Here is a 22,126-nt window from a genome sequence, read left to right as displayed (position 1 = left end):
GGTAGATTCGAACCACCAGAAAGAATCTGGCTTTGGGTTGGCAATGCAAATGCTGAAGGACTATGCCACCAGAGTTCCCTTAGGCACCACTGTTGTTAGGTGCCGTTGAATTGAGCATGACTCCTAGTGACCACAGACCTAAGCCCTGTCCTCCCCCGTGCCATCCTCACCGTCTCTGGCACACTTGAGCCCACTGCTGCTGTCACTATGGAGGCAAGGACGGTGAAGCTTCATCTCACATACTTTGGGCATGCTGCTAGGAGAGGCTATTCCTGAGAAAGGAACAGAATGCTTGGAACAATGGAGGGTCAGTGAAAGAGGGGGAGACCTTCAGTGAGATGAAAGGATCTGGTAACTCAGGAAAGTATGAGAGGATGGGTTTGTTTCATTTATGCCGGGTTTGAACTGCCAGTGAGACATTGCGTTCATTCAGCAATGTGGGCGATTAGCTAAGCTGTCTAAGTGCAAGGCTTGAGAGGCTGCAGAGCTGAAGGGCTGGTCTGGGGGCTGTCTGCTCACAGCTAGGTATAGTCAGGAGTGCAGACCTGCCTGAGGGGAACAGAAGGGGTGAATAAACAAGCCAGAAGAGGGCAACTTCTGTGGGTGCTAGGATTGAGAAGACATGGTGGGGAGGGAGAGACGTAGAAAAAGGAGTTGGCGGAGAACCAAGGAGCAGAAATACCAGTAAGGTGAAGAGAGTAGAAATTGTGTCACTGGAGTTTGAAGAATAGCTAAGAAGGTTACCATCCTAATCTCTAAATTCCCTTTCCAGATGTAGCCACCATCATCAATTCGGTGGGCATTCTCCCATGCCTTTCCCTGCATTTTTATCAACAAAAATTCATTTCTGTGTATTCATAAATGTATCTCTTCCCAGACAGGATAGGACTTTATGAGAACAGAGGGAAAGAAATTTGGGGGTAGAGAGAGATTGGCAAAGGTATGGAAGGCCTGGGTGCAAGGCTAAGTGTTGGAATGCTAACCTAAAGGACAGCAGTTCAAATCCACCAGCTTCTCTGCAGCAGAAGGATGGGGCAGTCTCCGTCCATAAAGATTTATCGCCTTCTAAGCTCATAGGGTAGGGACCTCTGGTGGCCTAGTGGTAAGGAACTGTGCTACCAAACCAAAGGCATACAGTTCGAATCCACCAGCTGCTCCATGGGAGAAAGATGGGCAGTCTCCTGTTAGGTGATTTACTGCCTCTGCAAATCCATTGAAAGATCAGCTATGAATCAGTTCTGACTTGACAGTACACAACAACAACAACAGAAACCAAAGGGTTGCTCCACTCTGAGCAGGAATCTCTCTGGTTTTAACAGCATCATGATTTTTCTATTAAAACAAAGGTTGGTGGGGTTTTCTGAGAGTAAGGAGCAGGGACTGGAGGAAAATCGAGATAACGTGGAATAATTGCTGAGTCGACGGAGAGAAACCACTGACATTAGTAGTCTGTCGCGGCTGCTGTCCCCTGCTGTGAGGTTGGTTCTCATGACGTTGACCCCCTGCACAATGACACAGTGACATCCTACACAAGGCCCATGATGGGATTCACAATGGACTATTGTGATCTATAGGGTTTCCAATGACTGATGTCAATGATTGCAGGTTGCCAGGCCTTTCTTCCTAGTCTGATTTCATCTGGAAGTGCCACTGTAATCTATTCAGCAACCCGCAAGCATGCAGTGCAGACTAGGAAGGGCCAGACTTGAGGCGTCCTGGCCAGGAGTCCTATCAGGATCTCTCACGTGGAGGGAAACATGAACCACTGCGGCTGGGCCATGGCTCCTTGTTGGCAGTTAAGCGTCTCGTGGCCCCGTGTGCACCTATGGAGTGATGTTATGCAGGGTGAAAAGCCTGATCTCTGAGTGAACTGGAACTTGGATCCTTGTTGCAAAATCTGATGTGTGTGAGGCGAGGAGGTAGGGACGAACATTACCTTTAACAACCCCTCCCTACTACGTGTGGTATGAGATGGCCTGTGAGGGCAGAAGGAGAGCTGGGCACCCAGGGGCCAAGGTGAGCCTGCCAGCCCCAGGCCGTCCTGGCACCATCTGCAGTGTGGCGCCTGAGAGAGTGCAGCCAGCCGCCACCAAGCCCATAAGCTCCCTCTCCCTGGGGGCCAGGGAGGTAATTTAGTGTCTCCATCCCCAGAAGTTCTTGCATTTATCAGTGGCAGCTGCACGGTCCCTGGACTGTAAATCATAAAGCTTTAGGTGTATTTCTCTTGTGTTGACAACCCCTAATAAATAATACAGGGAATGCTTTTATTTTTTGGCAGAAGTCTATTTTTCCCTCCCCCGCTTTTGTTTCCCAGTGACCTTCTTTCTTAGTCTAGCTGGAAATGTCCAGGTAGCTGATTTTCTGAGCCCCTAGGATAAAGCACAGTTGTTGCAGGCTGTTTGGGACTGGTTACTGGTCTGAAAGGATGGAGGGTTGAACCTGTCCTGTGGTTCCGTGGAAGAAAGGCCTGGAGAACATCCGTAAACATCACAGAAACCCCAGTGGAGCAATCTGACTCTGGAACATACGTGGGCTACGTGAGAAGCCAGGAGCAGAGCTGGTGACAATGAATTAGAATAATGATATCCTAGGTGATGGGTGGGTAGTGACAGAGGGGGTCCTATTCTGAACTATGATATTGAATATCCTCATCGAATGAACACTGGAATAATCCCATTGTGTGGCTTAGAGGGAAAGAGCTGTAACACCAATTCAAAGGCATATGGTTCAAATCCACCAGCTGCTCCATATGAGAAAGACGGGCAATCTTTTCTCATGTAATTTATTGCTTCTGAAAACCTTCTGGAGGGTCAGTTCCAACTTGACAGGTATATTATAACAAATGTTGTTGTTGTTGTTGTTGTTAAGAGTCATTGAGTTGTAGGCGACTCATAGCGACCCTATGAACTAAAGTTCTCAACACCTGTGTGACTTTCATCCTCTCTCCAGGTTCATTGGGGTTTCTGGAGGCAAGTTATTACGGAAGTGGATGCCACTCCTTCTTCCAAGCTTCTTTTAATCAGGGAGCTCCACCAAACACTGTCCACCAAGGGTAACCATTCTCACATTTGACACTAGAAGAATTAAATTATTCATTCAAATTAAAAGGGAGCTCAAGTTGCTCAGGGGTAAGGAGATGTGCTGCTACCCCAAAGGTGTGAGGTTTGAATCCACCAACTGCTCTTTGGGAGGAAGATGGGCAGTCTCCTCTCGTGGGATTTCCAGCCTCTGAAAACCCTTGGGAGGGTCAGCTACGCCACAGTTCTGTCTCAGCGGTGGATAACAACACCACAAGTAACATCCACTTTAAATTACAGCTGACGGCCAGACAAAGCATATTCTCAGAATTATAGCTGACCCTTCAGCTTACAAGGGTTTCTGAGGCTTCTGTACAGAGGACAATCTTTGCAAGCCTAGGTGACAGTTCTTTTCTGTCTCCCTAAGGTCACTAGGGGAAGTCTGTAGGTAGTTTTCCTGCTCATCCAGAGGTCACACCTCTCTGGCTTTTTTAATCTACCAGCCACTCAACAAGAACAACATAGATAATGTGTTCTCGTGCATTTTACAGCCTCGGAAAGCCCACCGGAGGACCAGCTAAGGGTTAATGTAGACACCACGGCACTGACTTGACTTGATGGTCATGAGAAGTTAGGACCAGTTGGTCTATGGCAAGGGGACTATTGGCAGGATGGTGGTGGTGGTGGTGGTGGTGGTAAGGTGTTTGAAACCACCGACCTTTTGGATGGCAGCCCAGTGCTTAGCTGCTGGTGCCACCCGTACTCCTCAAGAAGCAGCTCATTTTTTGGCACTCTTTGCAGCCACCATCCTACCACTCCAGACAACAACAGTACTGAGGTGTTGCACTGTCAAGCCAAAGGCAGGAGGTTCGAATCCACCAGCTGCTCTGACAGAAGCAACTTGTCCACAGCCTGAAAGATGTAGGAGAGAGGCTATGGGAGGTCCACACACACACACACACACACACACACACACACACACGCGCATCACCAAGGCTCCTACAAACAGGTGACAAGCGGCTCTGGGTCCTTAACAAACACTCTAATCTAATTATAACCCGGAAACTTGAGTATTATGCTAATGAGTATTCTTTACCAGGCTCTGGCCACCTCTGGGTTCCCCAGCTCTCTAGATCAGCAGAGCGAGGGGAAAAAAAAAGACTTCAGGTTATCAGAGAGAGGTCCGTGCTTGGAGGGGTTCACAGAAGATGTGGCTCCGCCCCCCCGACCCCCGACCTCTGTTTTTAATGGCAAGCAATCATCGGCTGCTGGTCTTGCCTTAATGAAGTCTCCAGATGAACCCCATCCCTGGTGCCTCCTTTTGATATTTTTCTGCATCAGATCTTCAGGCCTGGTATCATCTGCAGGCACTCGCCAGGCATTTGCCTTTTGTCCCTGGTGCTCGGAAGATGAACATAAATCCTTCACCCTTTCTCCACACAGCTCCCGCCCCTGCCTTCACAGCAAAGGCATTGGGGTCAGGAAGGGGGTCGTCTGTTGGCTCCGTTAGTCTGTATTCCCCCCACCCGTCCATCTTATCACACCGGTCCTTCTGTTATCACTGACGCGGCATGCATTTCATCTTAATTACGCATCTGCTTAATCCATAATTTCTGATCTATGGCCATTAATTCCTCATTACAAGCACGCTGCCCTTGACAAGGAAGACCACATGAAGGAGCTGAGAGGCAAGTGGGAAGATGAGTTTAAGTCCTGCAACGACAGTTTGATCCTGAAGGCTATTTGTGGGCAGCGGTCTATTGTTTGCAAACCTTTGATTTGGGAGGGGGCCCAGCCACACAGGTCACGGCTGAATTAATCTCTGGGGTGAAGCTGATACAAAAGTCCAACATTCAGACGCCGCTGGGAGCTCTCCATGGGAAACTGCCCGCGTCAACTTTCGTTATTACGATTCTCTTTATGGAACGTAAATGGATTGTTTTTAAAGCAAACATCATATCCCTAATGTTCCATAAATGGAAAGTTAGTATGATTTGCATAGTGGAGACTGTAATAAATTCAGTAGGGAACCCTCAGATCCACACTTTGATCCAGATGTTGAGTCTTTTCTCCTTTGGGGGACTAGTGGATAAGCAGGGAGCCCTGGTGGCCTAGCAGAAAGAAGCTGTGCTGCAATCCCAAGGACACGGGGTGCGAAACCACCAGCGGCTCTGTGGAAGAAACATGGGCAATCTCCTCCTGTGCAATGAATTGCTTCTTAAAACCTGCCAAAGTGTCAGCTACAGAGTCCACAGTACACACAACAACAACAACAAAAGGGTAAATAGTTGTGGGCCAACCCAAAGGCACATGGTTTGAATCCACTGACTGCAGGAGAAAGACAGGTGATTGACAGCCTCTGGAAACCCACTTGAAAGTCAGCTATGAGTCGATTTCAACTAAATAACACATACCACCAATAATAAATCCATAGCTGTTAATGGTTTTAAATCCTGAGCAATTTAAAAAACTTCTGGGAACTGATGCTGTGTCAGAGTCACACCCTTTCAGTTGCTGGAGCAATAATTATCATTACATGCACTACTTTGTTCATAAGGGGGCAGAGAGAATCAGAGAGGCTAACTGGCCTGTCCAATGCCACACAGCTAGAAAGTGGCAGGGTTACACCTGAAAGCATTTGGAGAGCTTGTTGTTGTTAACTGCTGTTGGGTCTATTATGACTCGTGACCACCCTATGAACAAAAGTTCTGAACCCTGTTCTATACCTATTGTCATTTCTCTAATGTTCATAGAGGTTCCAAAGGTCTGTTGTTTAAGAAGTGGATGCCAGTCCTGCTTCCAAGGCTGTCTTAATCTGGGAGCTCTACCAAACCCTGTCCACCATGGGTAAACATGATGGCATTTGACACACCAGAGGCACAGCATTCAGTATCACAGCAACCCCACGTTATCTCAGTACAGCAAACTGACAGACCAGTGCTGTACCCCTTAGAAAAATGTTCTTCCCAAACACAATCAACAGCAGGCCCAAGCTCCAGTTTGGAGGTTCGTGTGTGACGCATTTCAATTCTGGTGGGTAGGTTCTCTTGATTTAGTTGAAAGTCAGGTGCAAACTATTAGATCATGCTTTTTGTTTGCTTGCTTTGTTAACAATTTTTTTTAAAGATTTTTTTTCAATTCATTTCAATGAACATCTACAGAGATTTTGGATTTCCATTCATTCATTGTTGCACTTTTCTCCCCGCCCACCCCACTCCCACCCCTAGTTCACAATTTTTATTAACAATTTTTGTTAACAATCATGTGTCGGCTGATTGGTCACCTGGGTTTAGTCAGCCGTGGGCTGGAAGTCTCTTGTTTAAGTCAATCAGGACCGAGTATTAGGAGAGCAGGGAGGGGTTTTTCCACCCTCCACAGAAGAGAGGAAGACCCTCAATGATATGGATCGGCACAATGGCTGTAACAATAGGCTCAAGTGTGTCAGAGATGAAGATGGAGAGGCAGATTCAGACAGTGACCATGGCAACGGGCTCAAGTATGTCAGGGGTGTACAAGATGGTGCAGGAGAGGGAAGATTCAGATCTGCTGTCCCCAGAGTTGCTATGAGTTGTGCTCAACTTGATGGCACCTAACAGAAGCCACTCCCAAGGTCCCTCTAAGAGGGATTTACAATTGCAACCATTCAGTAAACAGCCAAGAGCCTGAATCATTTGTACCGGTCGGTCGGTGACTCCCACTGAGACCCATTAGCCTCACAATTTCTCTTGCCCAGGTCACAGGAAACGGGAGCTCTGAAGACCCACCTGCAAAGTCCGAGATTCTTACCTGGCGCTGAGGGTGTGCCCACTGACCACAGACTGCCGAGAAGGGCTCCCCACGGTGTCTGTAGCCAGGGACAGGGTGCAGCTGAGCCACGACTGCAGATTGCTCTCTGGCTGTGAGCTCAAAGTGGAGACATTATCCCTGGAACCAGAAGGCAAGACAGTGTCAACCGTGCCAACAGCAATCACTGGATGCTCAGCCGGTGGCAAGAGTGGGGTGCTGTGCTAAGCGCTGCGTACGCAGCCTCATGTGGGGCTCACGGCAGTGGCTCCTGAGCGGTGCTGCTCGGACTGCAGAGAGAAGACGACTGAGGTGTGGGGACGCCAACTTTGGCGGTGGCCAGGGTCACTGATGGAATTGGGAGGCAAACCTTGGCCCGATTCCAGTGCCCAGGCTGCTAACCATTGCATTTCTCCTGGTGGGGAGGTACCAAAATCCATGCTCTGATCTAGATGTTGAGTCTTCTCTAGTTTAGGGGGGTCAAACCCACCCGGGGTACCACATTTAAAAGGTCTGGCAATCTGCTTCCATGAGATTAGTCAAGAAAATCCCATGGGATTTGTACAATTTGATGAGGTGGTGGGGAGTGTGAGGGAAATTGGAAGAATCTGTTCTGGAATACAATGCATTTGAATATTGTAAATAAGCTAGAATAATAAGAATTAGTAGTAGTAGTAGTAGTAATAATAATAATAAAAAGGAAATCCCGCAGGGCTCAGTTCTACTCAAAAGACACAAACTTGGAACCTTAACAAAATGATCTCTTCATGGACTAGGGGATCAAGTGAGTCTTTCTCATCTTAACTGAAAGGCCTTTACAGACATAGACTTGACACGTGGGCCCCTCACTACTAAAAGCAGGGCCAGGAGAGGCCCAACGGGGGCTCAAGAATATTTTCTAGTTGATACGCTCACTCTGCATTTATAGATAGGATACTCTGTGCCAGGCACTACAAGGAAGAGCTATAAGTGTGACTCCATCACCAGCCATGCCCACAAGACCTCACTGTAAGAGAATACATGGACATCGATGTTACTAATGCCACAGAAAGGGACAGAGAACAGGCTCCATGGATAATACGGAGGGATGCTTGCATCTTGGAAGCACAGTGGAGTCAAGAGGTCCAAGAAGTTAAGCTGCATCTTATTGGAGGTTTGGTCGCAGGAGGGACTGGCGAGAGGAACTTTGGGTGAAGGAGTAACAAACAAAGATATGAGGGGCATGACAGAGCAGGGGCTGGGGAAGAAAGCAAGAGTCTCAGGTGGAGAGAGAAGCCAGGCTGCAGATGGCACAGGGCTCTAACCTCACTGTCCAAGCCTTCCCTGAGGCAGTGGGGAGCCACAGAAGGTGTTAGAGGAGGAGAGTGGCATTCCTCCTGGCTTCTGTTTCAAAGCATTTGGACAGTTCAGTAATATTCCCTGGTGTGGGGTGCATGAGCCTGGAGCTAGGGGTCTCAGGGGTCATCACTGACAATTCTCCAAATGGACACATTTTCCCCAGCTAAGTGGACACACAGAGTCAGGACCTCAGGGTGACTTACATCTCTTTAGTGGCGCCACGATCCACTGCCGTCTGGATGCTGTGAAGAAGCACAAAAAAAAGAGGTTACTGCGTGTTTATGAACTTTGTAAGTAAACCAGTATAAAAGAAAAATTTTATTTTCTTTTTAAAAAAAGAGTTTAGTGTGTTTGTGGGTGGTCTTTTGTTTAGGGTTTTTTGTTGTTTTTTTTGTTTTGTTTTGGTTTTTTTAAAATAAATCAAACCGAAAAAAAAAACAACTGTGGAATAACAATGTTTGACATGGGCAGACTTGGGTCCAAGTGTGGCTTCTAACATTGGCTGCTGGATAATCTCAGGCAAATACCTTCTCTAATTCTCAGCATCCTCTTTTGAGCTAAGAAAGGGTTCTACATAAAGTTGGACAACGAATACAGAAGACTGAAAAGGAACCGACGCCTTTGGATTGTGACGTTAGCACAGAGTATTGAATATCCCACGGATTGCCAAAAGAACAAACAAATATCTCTTGAAGGAAGTTCAACCTAGAGGCAAGGATGGTGAAACTTTTCCTCACTTATTTTAGGTATACACTTCTTCTTGTTGTTATGTGCTGTCAAGTCACCTGTGACCCATGGCGACCCTATGTACAGCAGCTCTGAACCCTGTCCTGTCCTGAGCCAATCTCACTAATTCTAACATACCAACCCCCATTGCCACAGTCACTGTATCATCTGGGGTCTTCCTCTCCTGTGCTGTCCCTCCATCCTTCTAAGTATGAAGTCCTCCTCCAAGGATCTGTCTCTTCTGGCCATGTGCCCAAAGTATATGAGCCAGAGCTTCAAAATGCTAGCCTCCAAGGATTTGTTGGCAGTCCAAGAACTGTTACGTCCATGATATGTTCAAGACTCTTCTCCAGCACCATAGTTCGAAGGCACTGATACTTCTTCTGTCATCCTTAGTCATTGTCCAGCTCTCTGTCACATAGCAAATAATTGCGAAGACCATGGCCTGGATCAGGTGCACCTTAATCTCTAGACTGACACCGTTGCTTGTCAGTACTGTGAAGAGGTCCCTCATAGCAGATTTTCCCAATGCATTTCGTCTTTTGATTTCCTCACTGCAGGTGCCAACAGTGTTGACTGTGGAGCCGAGCCAGCTGTAAGTGTTAACAACCTCGATCTCTTCTTCATCCAGTTGGCAGAGTGATGAGAATCTTTGTCTTAATATCGAGGTTAGGCATATTCTTAGGAGGAACCAATCCTTGGTGAGAGACATCACGCTGGGAAAGACGGAAAGCCCGGGAAAGACAGGAAGCCCCTCAGTAAGATGACTGACACAGTGACTGGTGCACCGGGCTTGAGCAGGACAGAGACCATGGTTAGGGGGCAGGGCAAGGTGCACCCATTGTTCACAGGGGCACTAAGAGTCATCGCCATCAACCCAACAGCACTAACGCCCACACATCCCTGCAGCGCAGCCAGAACGCTGCTTAGGGACCAGGAGAGAGAAACTTGGGTCTCAGGAGTGACCAGTCTCTGGAAACAGACCTCGTGCTGGGAAAGGCAGGTCAGAGAAAGAGAAGATTCTCAACAAAACGGACTGACGCAGTGACAGTAACGCGGACTCAAATCAGAGACCACGAGGAAGGTGAGGGTTCAGGCAAGGGCTCAGATCTGCTATCCAGGGGTGTTGCAGACCGAGGGCCAAGTATTTTTATAGTTATTAATAATGAGACAGATAGCTAGGAATGAGATCAAACACAGAACATAAAAACAGGGGGCCGGCATGACCAACCAAAGGACCCCATTCCAGCTTTCCTGTCTCTTTATTGAAAATTACCAGGAAGTAAGTCACAAAGAGAATTCAATGCAAACGAAGCCACGCTCTTTCTATTGAAAACCTTCCCCTTGACTCAGGAGGGAGGGGTCAGCAAATGCAAGAATCTGGTAAACCCTTAAGGATTGCCTTGGTGCCTCAGGGTGAATTCCGGCTTAAATCTGAAATAGCGTTCTTCGGTTTATTACAAATATTTAGTATTGGCTTCCCATACAGAGGGTCATGAGGAATTGAAGGCGACTGACAGCACCTACCACCCACCACCACCACCGCCTCCCGAACCATGGAGGAGAGTAAACCAGAAAGCGCTTGTAAACAGCTCAGGATTATTACTGGCAAATGTTGTCAAGGTGCAGTCAAATCAAGTTCAGCTCATAGCAGATCTATGACAAGAGAACCTGTAAGGTAAAAAAGGTGCAGAGAACCAGGTGAAGTGAAACAAAAGAGTTTATTAGTGGTTCTCGGGGCAGATTTACTGTCTGAGGCCAGAGAAAGGCAGGGTGAGGCAGCAAAGTTACCCTTGAGGAAGAGTTACAGGTTAAACTTTATAGGTAGGGGTTGGGGGTAGTGTGGTCAAACTGGTGGTCAGTTCTCCTGGAGAAAGTTGATTGGACGCCCTTTGTTAGCTTCTAATGACAGAGCTGCTCAGTCATGCAAAATGTGGTTGACAGCTGGGTTTCCTTCTGATTGGCCACAGTGTCTTACACCAGGTAGACTGGAATGTCTCCTAGAAGGTGTGGTCAGCCCCAAGATGCCACCCAGCCCCCAAGGTGACCTTTCAGAACCAAACACTGCATGGTGAGGGATCCTGGCAAATTGTTGTTGTTGTTGTTATGTGCCACCGAGTCGTTTGCGACCCTATGCACAACAGCCCTAAACCCTGCTCTATCCTGCGCCAACGGCACTGCCTTTGACACACCCATCCCGATTACCCCAGTCACCGAATCAATCCATCTCATAGAGGGTCTTCCCCTCCTGCGCTGTCCCTCTACCCTCCCAAGCATGATGTCCCTCTCCAAGGACCTGTCCCTCCTGGTAACATGTCCAAAGTATGTCAGATGAAGCCCCAGAATCCTTGCCTCCAAGGAGTAGCTTGGTTTAATCCTCTCCAAGATGAATCTGTTTGTTTTCCTGGCAGTCCATGGTACATTCAGTACTCTTCTCCAGCACCACAGCTCAAAGGCATCAACTCTCCTTCTGTCCTCCCTAGTCATTGTCCAACTCTCTGATGCATAACAAGTGATTGCAAAGACCATGGCCTGTATCAGGCACACTTGTTAAATGACACCAGCCATCACCACGACTCTGGTATTAGAATAACTGCTGTTGTGGTTAGGTGCCATCGAGTTGGAAACAACCATCCATAGCTGACCCTCCAGTGGGTTTTCAGAGGCAGTTAGTTGCACAGGAGGAGACTGCCCGTCCTTCTCCTGAGGAGCAGCTGGTGGATTCAAACCGTGTGCCTTTGGGATTGCAGCACAGCTTCTTGCCACTAGGCCACCAGTGCTAGTGCCACTACTTTTAATAGTATCAGCTGTGGTGCAGGAGAAGAGTGTAGAGTATACCATAGACTGACAGGAGAACAAACAGGTTTGTCCTGGAGAGGTTGAAGCCAGGCTGCTCCTTGGAGGCAAGGATTCTGAGGCTTTGTCTGACATACTTTGGACATGTCGTAAGGAGGGATCAGTTCTTGGAGAGGGATGTCATGCTTGGGAGGGTGGAGGGACAGCGCAGGAGAGGAAGACCCTCTATGAGAGGGATTGATTAGTGGGGTAATAAGGGTAGGTGTGTCAGAGACAGTAAAGTTGGCACAGGATAGAGCGCGTTTCAGGGCTGTTGGACATAGGGTCACTATGAATTGCAAGCGACTCGACGATACATAACAACAACAGCAACAACAGTGCCAACAAAGCATTTGCTTTTTATTCTCTGTGTGGTTGTTGTGTACCATTGAGTAGGAACCGACTCACAGCTGACCCTCAATAGGTTTTCAGAGACAGTAAATTGCACAGCAGAGGACTGCCCATCCTGCTCCTGCAAAGCAGCTGGTGGATTTGAACTGTGTGCCTTTGGGGTTCCAGTGCAGCTTCTTACCACTAGGCTAAGAGAACTCCTTTATTCTCTGTGAAGACTAGCAAATCAGGAACAGTGAACAGCCTCTCAGGGCATTCTGGGGAACTCCTAAGCTAATTCTAATGCTAGTTATTCTTTAGGGAGTAGGTGCTTTATTCAATAAAAATATTTTTTTTCTATAATTATATTTTATTAATTTTCATAAACATTTACAGAGATTTTGGGTTTCCATTCATTCATTGTTGCACTATTCTCTCTACCCTCCTCCCAGTTTGTTCTTGTCCAAATGCCACAGTGCTTGTCAAAGCCAGTTCTGATTAATCTTCTTTGTCAGTGTGTCCTTTGCCATTCCCTATCACTCCTCCCTGAGAGAGACTTCACCTGAGTCATAAGGAAAAGGGGATGGCGTATTCTCTTAGCCACTTCCTGCTGAAAAGGGACGCTGTGGGTTTCAGGGTGAAGATCTTCTCTCACTACTCTAAAGGGCCCCTTTGGCAGTAGGAAACACATAGACTATTATGGAGATTGATTTTGGAATTTAGATGCACTCTTATTGATTGTGCTTGGCCGTACATACCATTTGACCCAGCAATTCCACTACTGGGAATATACCCTGAAGAGACCATAGCTGACATCCAAGCAGATATATGCACACCTATGTTTATTGCAGCTTTGTTCACAATAGCAAGGAGTTGGAAACAACCTAAGTGCCCATCAACAAACGAATGGCTAGAGAAGCTGTGGTATATTCGCACAATGGAATACTATGCTGCATTAAAAAACAAGGAACTCATGCAATATTATTCAAAATGGTTGACTCTGGAGAACATTATGCTGAGTGAAATATCCCAGTCACAAAAGGACAAATATTACATGATGCCACTGTTGTAGAATGGGACTGTCCTTGGGGTTGGGGAGAGACTGAGTAAGATGGGTTCAATAATGTATACTGCACTGAAACAGAGGAGGGAGAAAACTGTTTAAAAGAGATATATGACTAGGTATTTCTGTCATCACAGGAGTCTAGAGCGAGGGCTACATGGTGGAGGGGACCTGGGGGAGGGTTTGTAAAACAATGAAAGAATCTTTTCTTTTACTTTTTCATAATTTTTGACTCATGTACTTATAACTTGTTAGTCAAATTTGTGTCTTCTAGGTTGCAACAGGACGAAAACAAATAGATTTGTCCTGGAGAGGGTTAAACCGGGTGGCTCCTTGGAGGCAAGGATTCTGAGGCTCCGTCTAACTTACTTTAGACATGTAGTGAGGAGATACCAGTCCTTGGAGAGGGACATCATGCTTGGGAGGGTGGAGGGACGGCGCAGGAGAGGAAGGCCCTCTATGAGGTGGATTGATTCAGTGACTGGGATAATTGGGATGGGAGTGTCAGAGACAGTGTGATTGGCACAGGACAGAGCGGAGTTTAGGGCTGTTGTACATAGGGTCACTATGAGTCGCAGGCGACTCGACGACACATAACAACAACAACAACAACAACAGGTTGCAACACCCCCATGATACATCTTCAAGGATATGAACATGTATGGTCAATAAAAATCATTTACACACCTACTCTAGAGTTCTGGAGGCAGGAAGCTGTACTGTAATCCCGAAGGCACACAGTATAAGGCTACTAGCTTTTCTGTGGGAGAAGGATGGGCAGCCTCCTCCTGTGTAATTAATTGCCTCTGAAAACCCACCGGAGGGTCAGCTATGGGTCAGTCCCAACTTGATGATATGCAACATTAACAACAACTCACCCCCTCCATCTCTACCCTAACGAGGAAGAACTTAACTCTTAAAGATTGAATTATTGTTGTATTATCATTGAGTCAGAAATGACTCCTAGCTCACCCTCCAGCAGGTTTTCAGAGCCAGTTATTCATATGGGAGGAGGCTGCTAATCTTCCTCCCGTGGAGAGGTTAGAGGATTCGAACCACATACATTTGGGTTGGCAGCGCAACTCTTTTACCACTAAGACACCAGAGGTCTCTAGAGATAAAGACTGAATTATGTTCCTCAAAACCACATGCTCTTAAGTCTTCTTCTGGGAGTGGGCTGTCTTTGTTGTGTTAATGACATAACATGATATGATATCACAGAACATAACAGTGTAGGCTGTAGCTTGAGCTTCCCCCTCTTTTTTTTTGAGAGAAATTCCAGAAATTGTTCTTTTATCCTGGTTTACTTACAAAGTTTGTATACATTGTTTTTCACACTGAATCTTTCCCATTTTCATTACCCATCCTTCCCTCCATCCATCAAATTGAATGACCCTATGATTAGCCACCTCCCACTTCCCACCAATCTTTATCCCTCTGCTCCATCCCTCCCTCTTGGGTCCTCATACATGTTCTACAATAACAGTCTTACACAGTATTTGTCCTTATGGGACTGAGTTAGTTCACTCAGCATAACGCTCTCCAGTCCTTCCCGAGTTAGGTAGTGATTTACAAAATCATTGCTCCTTGGTGCTGCATAGTATTCCATTGTGTAAATGTACCATAATTTCTCAATCCATTTGATCATCATTGGACATTTGGGCTGTTTCCATGTTCTTGCGATGGTGAATAACACTGAGTCTTTTTTTTTTTTAAGTATACAAGAGACAAAACAAGTGAGTGAGTAGAAAGGGCAGATCGGGTCAAATCAATGCCAAGATGCATGGGGCTCTTCAAGGAACCAGAAAGCAAAAGTTTAAAGAGGAAAAACTTTCTTACAGAGCTGACAGAGTAAAAGGTTTCCCCTAATCCTGGCACCTCAAATTCAGGCTCCCCTTCACCTCGACTCCTAAACCGTGAGAACATGCATTTTGCCATTTTTGTGTTTCCAGCAGCACTAGGTAACCAGGGAAGAGCGTCGTGTGCTGCTCATCAAGAGGTCCTGCATCTCTGGCGGTTCAAATCCACCTGCACCCCTGCAGGGTGAAGAATGGGCAGTTTCCTCCCATCAAGAGGATTTATAAGCTCAGAAATCCGATGGAGCATTGCTGGGAGTTGGAGCTGACTTGATGGTGGTGAGTTGTGGTTACATAACCTGAGACCCTGACCTTGACTCGTAGATGCTAGGACCTTGACATTCATGCTTTTATGCAATGTGCAATTACTCGCCCAGTGTGGGACTAGGCACGGCTAGACCACAAACCTCAGGCACTGAAGAGACCATTTCAATCCTGGCTCCTCAAGGCCAGGACCTCCAGCTTGGTTCTCTGCTGGAATTGGAATGAATCGTCCCCCTGAAAATTAATTTGCTTCTTCCAAGCTCTTTCCTCTGCTCCTAGGTTGCCACGTTAATGACATAACATAATATAACTTGACATAACAGCGTAGGCTGTAGCTTGGCTATTTTTTTTCTTAAAGATATACAAGAGATTAAACAAGAAAGCAGAAAAGAGAGGTGGCATAAGATCAATGCCAACATCTCAGGGCAAATAGTGCTTCTTATTATCTTGGTGGTTCCCTGGTGGCGTGCATCTGCTCCTGCTGGGGGTCCCTGCATGGTGCAAGGGGCCTGAACTCAGTTGTGAATCTAAATAGGTACCCTGGTGGTGCAGTGGTTAAGTGCTAACTGAAATGTTGGCGATTTCAACCCACCAGCTATTGTGTGGGAGAAAGATGTGGTACTCCGCTTTAATAAAGAATACAGGGGAGCTCTGGTGGCCTAGTGGCAAGGAGCTGCAACTACAATCCCAGAGGCACACGGTTCGAATCCACCAGATGCTCTGCCGGGAAAAGGAGGGACAATCTCCTCCTGTACCAGTCAGATCTGATTTGACAGTACACTCAAACACACACATACACACATACACACATACACACACACACACACACACACACACACACACACACACACACACACACACACACACACACACAAAGAATACAGCCTTCACAAGACTACTTGATTTATAAAGCCATTATGAGTCAGAATTAAAAAAAAAAATGGGTTCATTTTTTTTCACTATTTAAAAGGTCTGAGGTTCAAATCTACCCAGGGGCACGGCATAAGAAAGGCCTGGCAATCTGCTTCTAGAAGATCAAAAGAAAGGAATTTGCATGTGGCATAGTTCTACTCTAAACACACAAGTCTCAAAGAGTTGTAACCCATTGAAAGGCAACACATTTTGTTTTGCGGGGAGGTGGGACCCTACTGTCCCGTAGAATCTCTCATGGCCCAAGACAAAGCTTATTCATCTGGTTAGTCTCAAGGTTCAGCAGAGAGCCTAGGCCAGACTGCATGTTGGCACAGAAGAGGTATGGTAAACACAGCCGTCAATTAACCACGACCAGCTGGCCAACTCTGGCCCACCAATTGTTTTGGAAAATAAAGTTTTATTGGAACACACCCATTCTCATTCACTTATGTTTTGTGGTGGCTGGTTACGGTAGTTGTGACAGACAGAATAAGCGCTATCTGACCTTTTAGAGTGAAAGCTTGCCATCCCCTGCAGTCGAATGAACAGACTTTCTGGACGGCCCTGGTGGTGGGCAGAATGATGGCACTCCCCAACGTTGTCTAAGTCTTAACCTCAGGATTCTGTGACTGTTTCCAGATATGGTCATATGCAGATGTAACTAAGGACTTAGGAGAACCACAGGAGATGAGGCGGATTATCTGGGTGGGTCCCCTCTTAAATCTCTTGACACCTTCAAAGCAAAGAACCTTTCCCAGCTTTGGTCAGTCAGAGGTGATGATAGGAGAATGGTTAGAGACGTAAGACTGAAGTGAAAGGGCATCACAGGCCAAACTTCCAGACACCAACAGAGGCGGAGGGTCACATGAGTCAGGACCAATGCAGAGGCAGCTAATAATAACGACAGCGGCTTAAAGGTGAGAGCTTGGAAACAGCTGATCTTATCCACAAAATGGGGAAAGAGCGTGTAGGTGGCAAGCTGTACAGGGCAGGTCACATCCACCACGTCCCTGCTTCCCCTCCTGGGCTATCAGGGACAGAGCTGGGTGGACATCAGCCTTCCAGGAGCCCAGGGAGGGTGTGTGACAGCTCTTGATTGATTTGGGGACAGAGCCAGGCCTGGGACCCTCATCTGATAGGGGACCCACAGTTCTTACTCCTACCTACAGGCATATGCCTGTTTGTTTGCTTTAAATAAAGAACATGTTCCCGGGTTAAGAAGACTCTCAATGAACCTGATAATTAAACATCCTCAGACTTCTTCAGTCAGATGTTATCTTGGACAGACAACTTGGGTCAAAATCTTAACACCCGAGATCATTGGCTCCCTATCTCAGTGGTTCCAGATCTCTGACTGGCCAGTTGATCAGAGCGATTGGCCAGTTACTTGGCAGAGAACAAAGACCAGAAGGAAAAGGTTCCATGTGACAGCACGTAGTCATTAGAAGAGCAGGCGGGGGTCCAGCACAGAAAGCAAAGCGTGGACCTGCGCTGTGGGCTTGACCAAGTTCCTCATTGCCTTTTTTCTTGTTATTTGACTGGAAGCTTGCAAAGCAAATTGACTTTTCATTCAAACCACTCATTCACCTTTTTGTTAAGACATTAATTGTGAGACCTACAATGTTAACTGGAAGAGAGGAAGACCCTCAATGAGATGGACTGACAGTGACCGCAGCAATGGGCTCAAGTGTGTCAGAGATGATGGCAGCACAGGACAGGACAGAGGTCAGGTCTGCTGTTCACAGGGTCACCATGAGTCGTACTCTACAGCACCTAACAACACAATGTAAGTGTACTTTCCCCACTCCCTCCCTGTTGTTCTGATTTCCATTTATCCTATACCCCCTGTGTCTTCCCTTTCTTTAACCCCTTCATGGACATTACTTTTCTTATTTCTCATCCCACAACAAAGAAAGGAGTTGAGAAAAGGAGTTGGAAAATGTCCAACTCAATAAAGGGAGCTCTGGTGGCCTAGTGGCAAGAAGCTGCGCTGCAATCTCAAAGGCACACGGTTCGAGGCCACCAGCTGCTCTGCTGGAGAAGGACGGGCAATCTCCTCCTGTGCAATTAACTGCCTCTGAAAACCTGCTGGAGGGTCAGCTAAGGGTCGGTTCTGACTCTACGGCACACAACAACAACAACAACACTCATTGTGGCAATACCTAATTCTTTCCAGAACATGACTCCAGGGCCAACCTGCATCAGCATCCATCAGTCCCCAGTTGATCTCTGAATCAGAGCTAATTCACTGGTCTCTCCCATCCCATCCAAACCCCCAGCTGAGGCAGGATGACGGGCCCCTGCAGACCCTGAGCCAGGAACAAATGGGCTTTTCTGGCAGCCAAGGCATCCGGTGGCCCAGGCCTGGGGGAACAGCTGAAAGCATTTCTCCATTAATCTAAGGTGACTGACGCCAGCATCTAAATCACAAGGCAGAGCCTTTGTGCCTGTTAGGATGGTATCCCCGTCAGGATGCCACCACCAGGGCCGCCTGGCTTTCTGAGCACGTAGCCACACTTCCCGCCTGCAATGCCTGCCACGATCCGATGTAATTCCCAACACGGGGAGATGAGATTTCTCCTAATTTGAACAAGTCTCCCCGAGAACCTCACTTGTGGCTGAAGCGCCCCTGTTTCTCTCCCTGGGTAGGTTTGAATGCTAATTTATAGTTCAGTTAGGAGAAGTCGCTCCACAATCCCTTGGGCACCAATCCAAACCTCTTTCTTGTCTAGGCCAGACAATAAGTAAGTGTCCAGGTGGGTTCCTGACGTTGGGGCACCAGCTGGAGCCCTGAGCTCAGCTCTAGACAGCGGTTCTGCAACCGAGCAATCCACATCCTGCTTTTGATTGTTTATAATCTATTTAAATTGCACTGTGGTCAGAAAACAGGGCCTGCACCATATCAATTCTTAGAGATTTCCTGGTGAGCTGGTTTTGCGGGGGACAGTTTCCCCCACTCTCACGGCATATTCTTGAACTCTGTTCTGGGCTGTCCAGTTGCCTCACAAAAATGTTGGAGAGGATGTGGAGAGGGGTGCGCTTCCATGCACTGAGCGTGGGGCTGTAAAATGGTACTGCCATTCTGGAAGGCAATCTGGCGTCTCCGCAAAGTGCTGAACATAGAAATCCCATCAGACTCAGCTATTCCACTGCTAGGGAGGAAGAAGGGAGAAATGAAAACTGCGCCATGAACCTGTGTTCACAGCAGCGCTACTCTACTCACAATATGAAGAAAATGGAAAGAACCCAAATGTCCATCAAGAAATAAATGGATTGAGAAATTGTGATACGTTTACTCGATGGAATCTATGCGGCACTAAGAAATGTTGTTATGTGCTGTCAAGTCGCCTCTGACTCATAGCGACCCAATGTACAGCAGCTCTGAAGCCTGCCCTATCCTGAACCAGTCTCACTAATTAATTAATTCTAATTAATTCTGATACCTAATGAATTCCATTGCCCCAGATACTGTGTCCATCCATCTCATCCGGGGTCTTCCTCTCCTGTACTGTCCTTACACCCTTCCAAGCATGATGTCCTTCTCCAAGGACTGATCCCCTCCATGCCATGTGCCCAAAGTATGTGAAATGGATCTTCAAAAGCCTTGCCTCCAAGGAGAAATTTGGTTTCACCCTCTCTAAGACAGACCTATTTGTTCTCCTAGCTGTCCATGGTATGTTCAAGACTCCTCTAGCACCACAACTCAAAGACCTCAATTCTTCTGTCACCTTTAGACATTGTGCAGCTTTCTGATGTATATCAAGTAATTGCAAAGATCATGGCCTGGAACTGGCACACCTTAGTCTCTAGAGTGACATCAGTGCTCCTCAGCACTCTGGAGAGGTCTCTGACAGCAGACTTCCCCAGTGCAATTTGTCTTTTGGTTTCCTGACTGCTGGTGCCAAGTATTGATTGTGGAGCTGATTAAGTGGAAATTGTTAACCTCGATCTCTTCTCCATCTATCATGATGCTGCCAGTTGGCCCTGTGGTGATAGTCTTTGTCTTCTTGATGTTGAGTTTCAATCCAAATTGAAGAAAGACTATAGCCCTGGGCTTCTTGCAGCAATCACTTCAGGTCCTCCTCAATTTTCACAAGCAAGGTTGTGTCATCTGCATAACATAGGCTTTTGATGAATCTTCCTCCAATCCTGATGCCACACTCCTCAAAAAGTCCAGCCTCTCAAATGATCTGTTCAGCATATCGATTGAAAAGGTATGGAGACAGAACACATCAGAGAAGACATCCCTGACGCACTCCTTTCCTGATTTGAACCATGCGGAGTTTCCTTGCTCTGTTCTGACGGCTGCCTCCTGGTCCAAGAACAGGTTTCTCATGAGCACAAATCAAGGGTCCTGGGATTCCCATTCTTCTCAAGATTAACCACAATGAGTTGTGATCTACACAGTCAAATGCCTTTGCACAGTCAATGAAGCACAGATAAGACATTCCTCTGTTACTCTTCGCTTTCTGCCATGATCCATCTAACACTGGTGGTAATGTCTCTAGTACCATGGCATCTTCTAAATCCTTGTTTCTTCTGGTAGTTCTCTGTCAATGTACTGTTCCAGGCGTAAAATACGGTGTAACATGGGAGAGTCCAGAGACCATCATGCTGAGTGAACTGACTCTGCATAAAACCATTATTGTAAAAATAGAAGGATAACTAGTTGTTGTTGATTGCTGTCGAGTCGAGCACATCTCATAGAGACCCTATGAACAAAAGGTCTGAAGTCCTTCTATAACTATCGACATTTATCAAAGTTCATAGAGTTTTTGGAGGCCTTTTGTTTAGGAAGTAGATGTCACTCCTGCTTCCAATGTGTATAAAGGTTCAAAAGGGGAAGGAGAAAGGGGGAGAGAGTGGCAAAGGGGAAGGATGGAAATCAGTAGGGTGGCAGAATTTAGTGGGTGGATGGGGAGGTGAAGGGATGGGAAAGATTCAGTGGGAAGTCAAAATGACCTTGTAAAAATAAATATAGATTGATGGTAATTAATAATATAATTAGATATATTAATAACTGCCATATAAATATTATATATTATATATAATGTTATATTATGCATAGTACACTTGTCATAGAATGTAAATTAATAATATATGAATGTTGTTGTTGTTGTTGTGTACTGTAAAGACGGAACCTCACAGCTGACCCTCTAGCAGGTTTTCAGAGGCAGTTAGTTGCACGCTGTGGCAGCTGGTGGCCTCGAACCGCATGCCTTCAAGACTGCAACACAGCCTCTTGTCACTAGGCCACCAAAGCTCTCTATTATTATATATAATTATCTATGAATGATTGTGTGAAGTACAATGTGAATGAAAGATTGTATAAAATACAATGTATATGAATGAAACATAATATAAACGAATTATTGTATGTAAATCAATAAAAAAAATGTAAGGGCCTCTGGGTTAGTGACGTGGAGGTGAAGGAGCCCAGGCGAGGGTGGCCCTGGGTGATGGGGACCGACTCCAAAGCCACAGCAATGGCTCAAGCTGACCAGTGACCATGAAGAGGGCCCAGGACCAGGCGAGGCTTTGTTCTGACATAGATAAACTTACCATGGGGCAGAGCCGACCCTACGGCCACTATCAACCACATGAGATACACAATTCTCAAACCCAACATGGAAGGCTGAACGTAGGCTAAGGCCTGTGGGGAATGAAGAAATGGTCCAGAGGCTCCATCCAGGGTCTTGCCTCCTTCACAGGCACGTGACCTGCACACATGACCTGTCTCACATTCAGAAAGGTCCCAGCTTTGGCCTTGTGCTCTGCTGCCACCTTTTTAAATTCAGTAAGTGGCATCCACTTCCTAAACTACATGCCTCTGGAAACTCTATCAACTTGGAGAAGTGATGTTAGTTACAGAAAGGCTTCAGGCCTTTTATTCATAGGGTCACTATGAGTCGTGTTTGACTTGACGGCAATCAACATCAACAACAACAACAATACTTTGTTAGCACAGAGCCCTATTGCCGCCTCCCTCTTTCTTGTTGCTT

General features: G+C 46.6%; 1 protein-coding gene across 1 annotated transcript in view; it reads right to left on the bottom strand.

The window, feature by feature from the left end:
- MYO18B (myosin XVIIIB) overlaps positions 1-22,126 on the bottom strand; it is a 321,585-nt gene that overhangs the window by 18,427 nt on the left and 281,032 nt on the right. Inside the window, exons 40-41 of the mRNA XM_006890467.1 lie at positions 8,342-8,380; positions 6,804-6,941 (exon numbers count right to left, since the gene is read on the bottom strand). Of these exons, the coding sequence (XP_006890529.1) occupies positions 6,804-6,941; positions 8,342-8,380 (177 nt within the window). The remainder of the gene's footprint in view (positions 1-6,803; positions 6,942-8,341; positions 8,381-22,126) is intronic.

Source organism: Elephantulus edwardii, unplaced genomic scaffold, assembly GCF_000299155.1.
Source record: "Elephantulus edwardii isolate Elephantulus edwardi_28Jun2011 unplaced genomic scaffold, EleEdw1.0 scaffold00089, whole genome shotgun sequence".
Classification (NCBI taxonomy): domain Eukaryota; kingdom Metazoa; phylum Chordata; class Mammalia; order Macroscelidea; family Macroscelididae; genus Elephantulus; species Elephantulus edwardii.
Note: the sequence above shows the minus strand (reverse complement) of the source record. Positions and strands in the feature narration are given on the sequence as shown.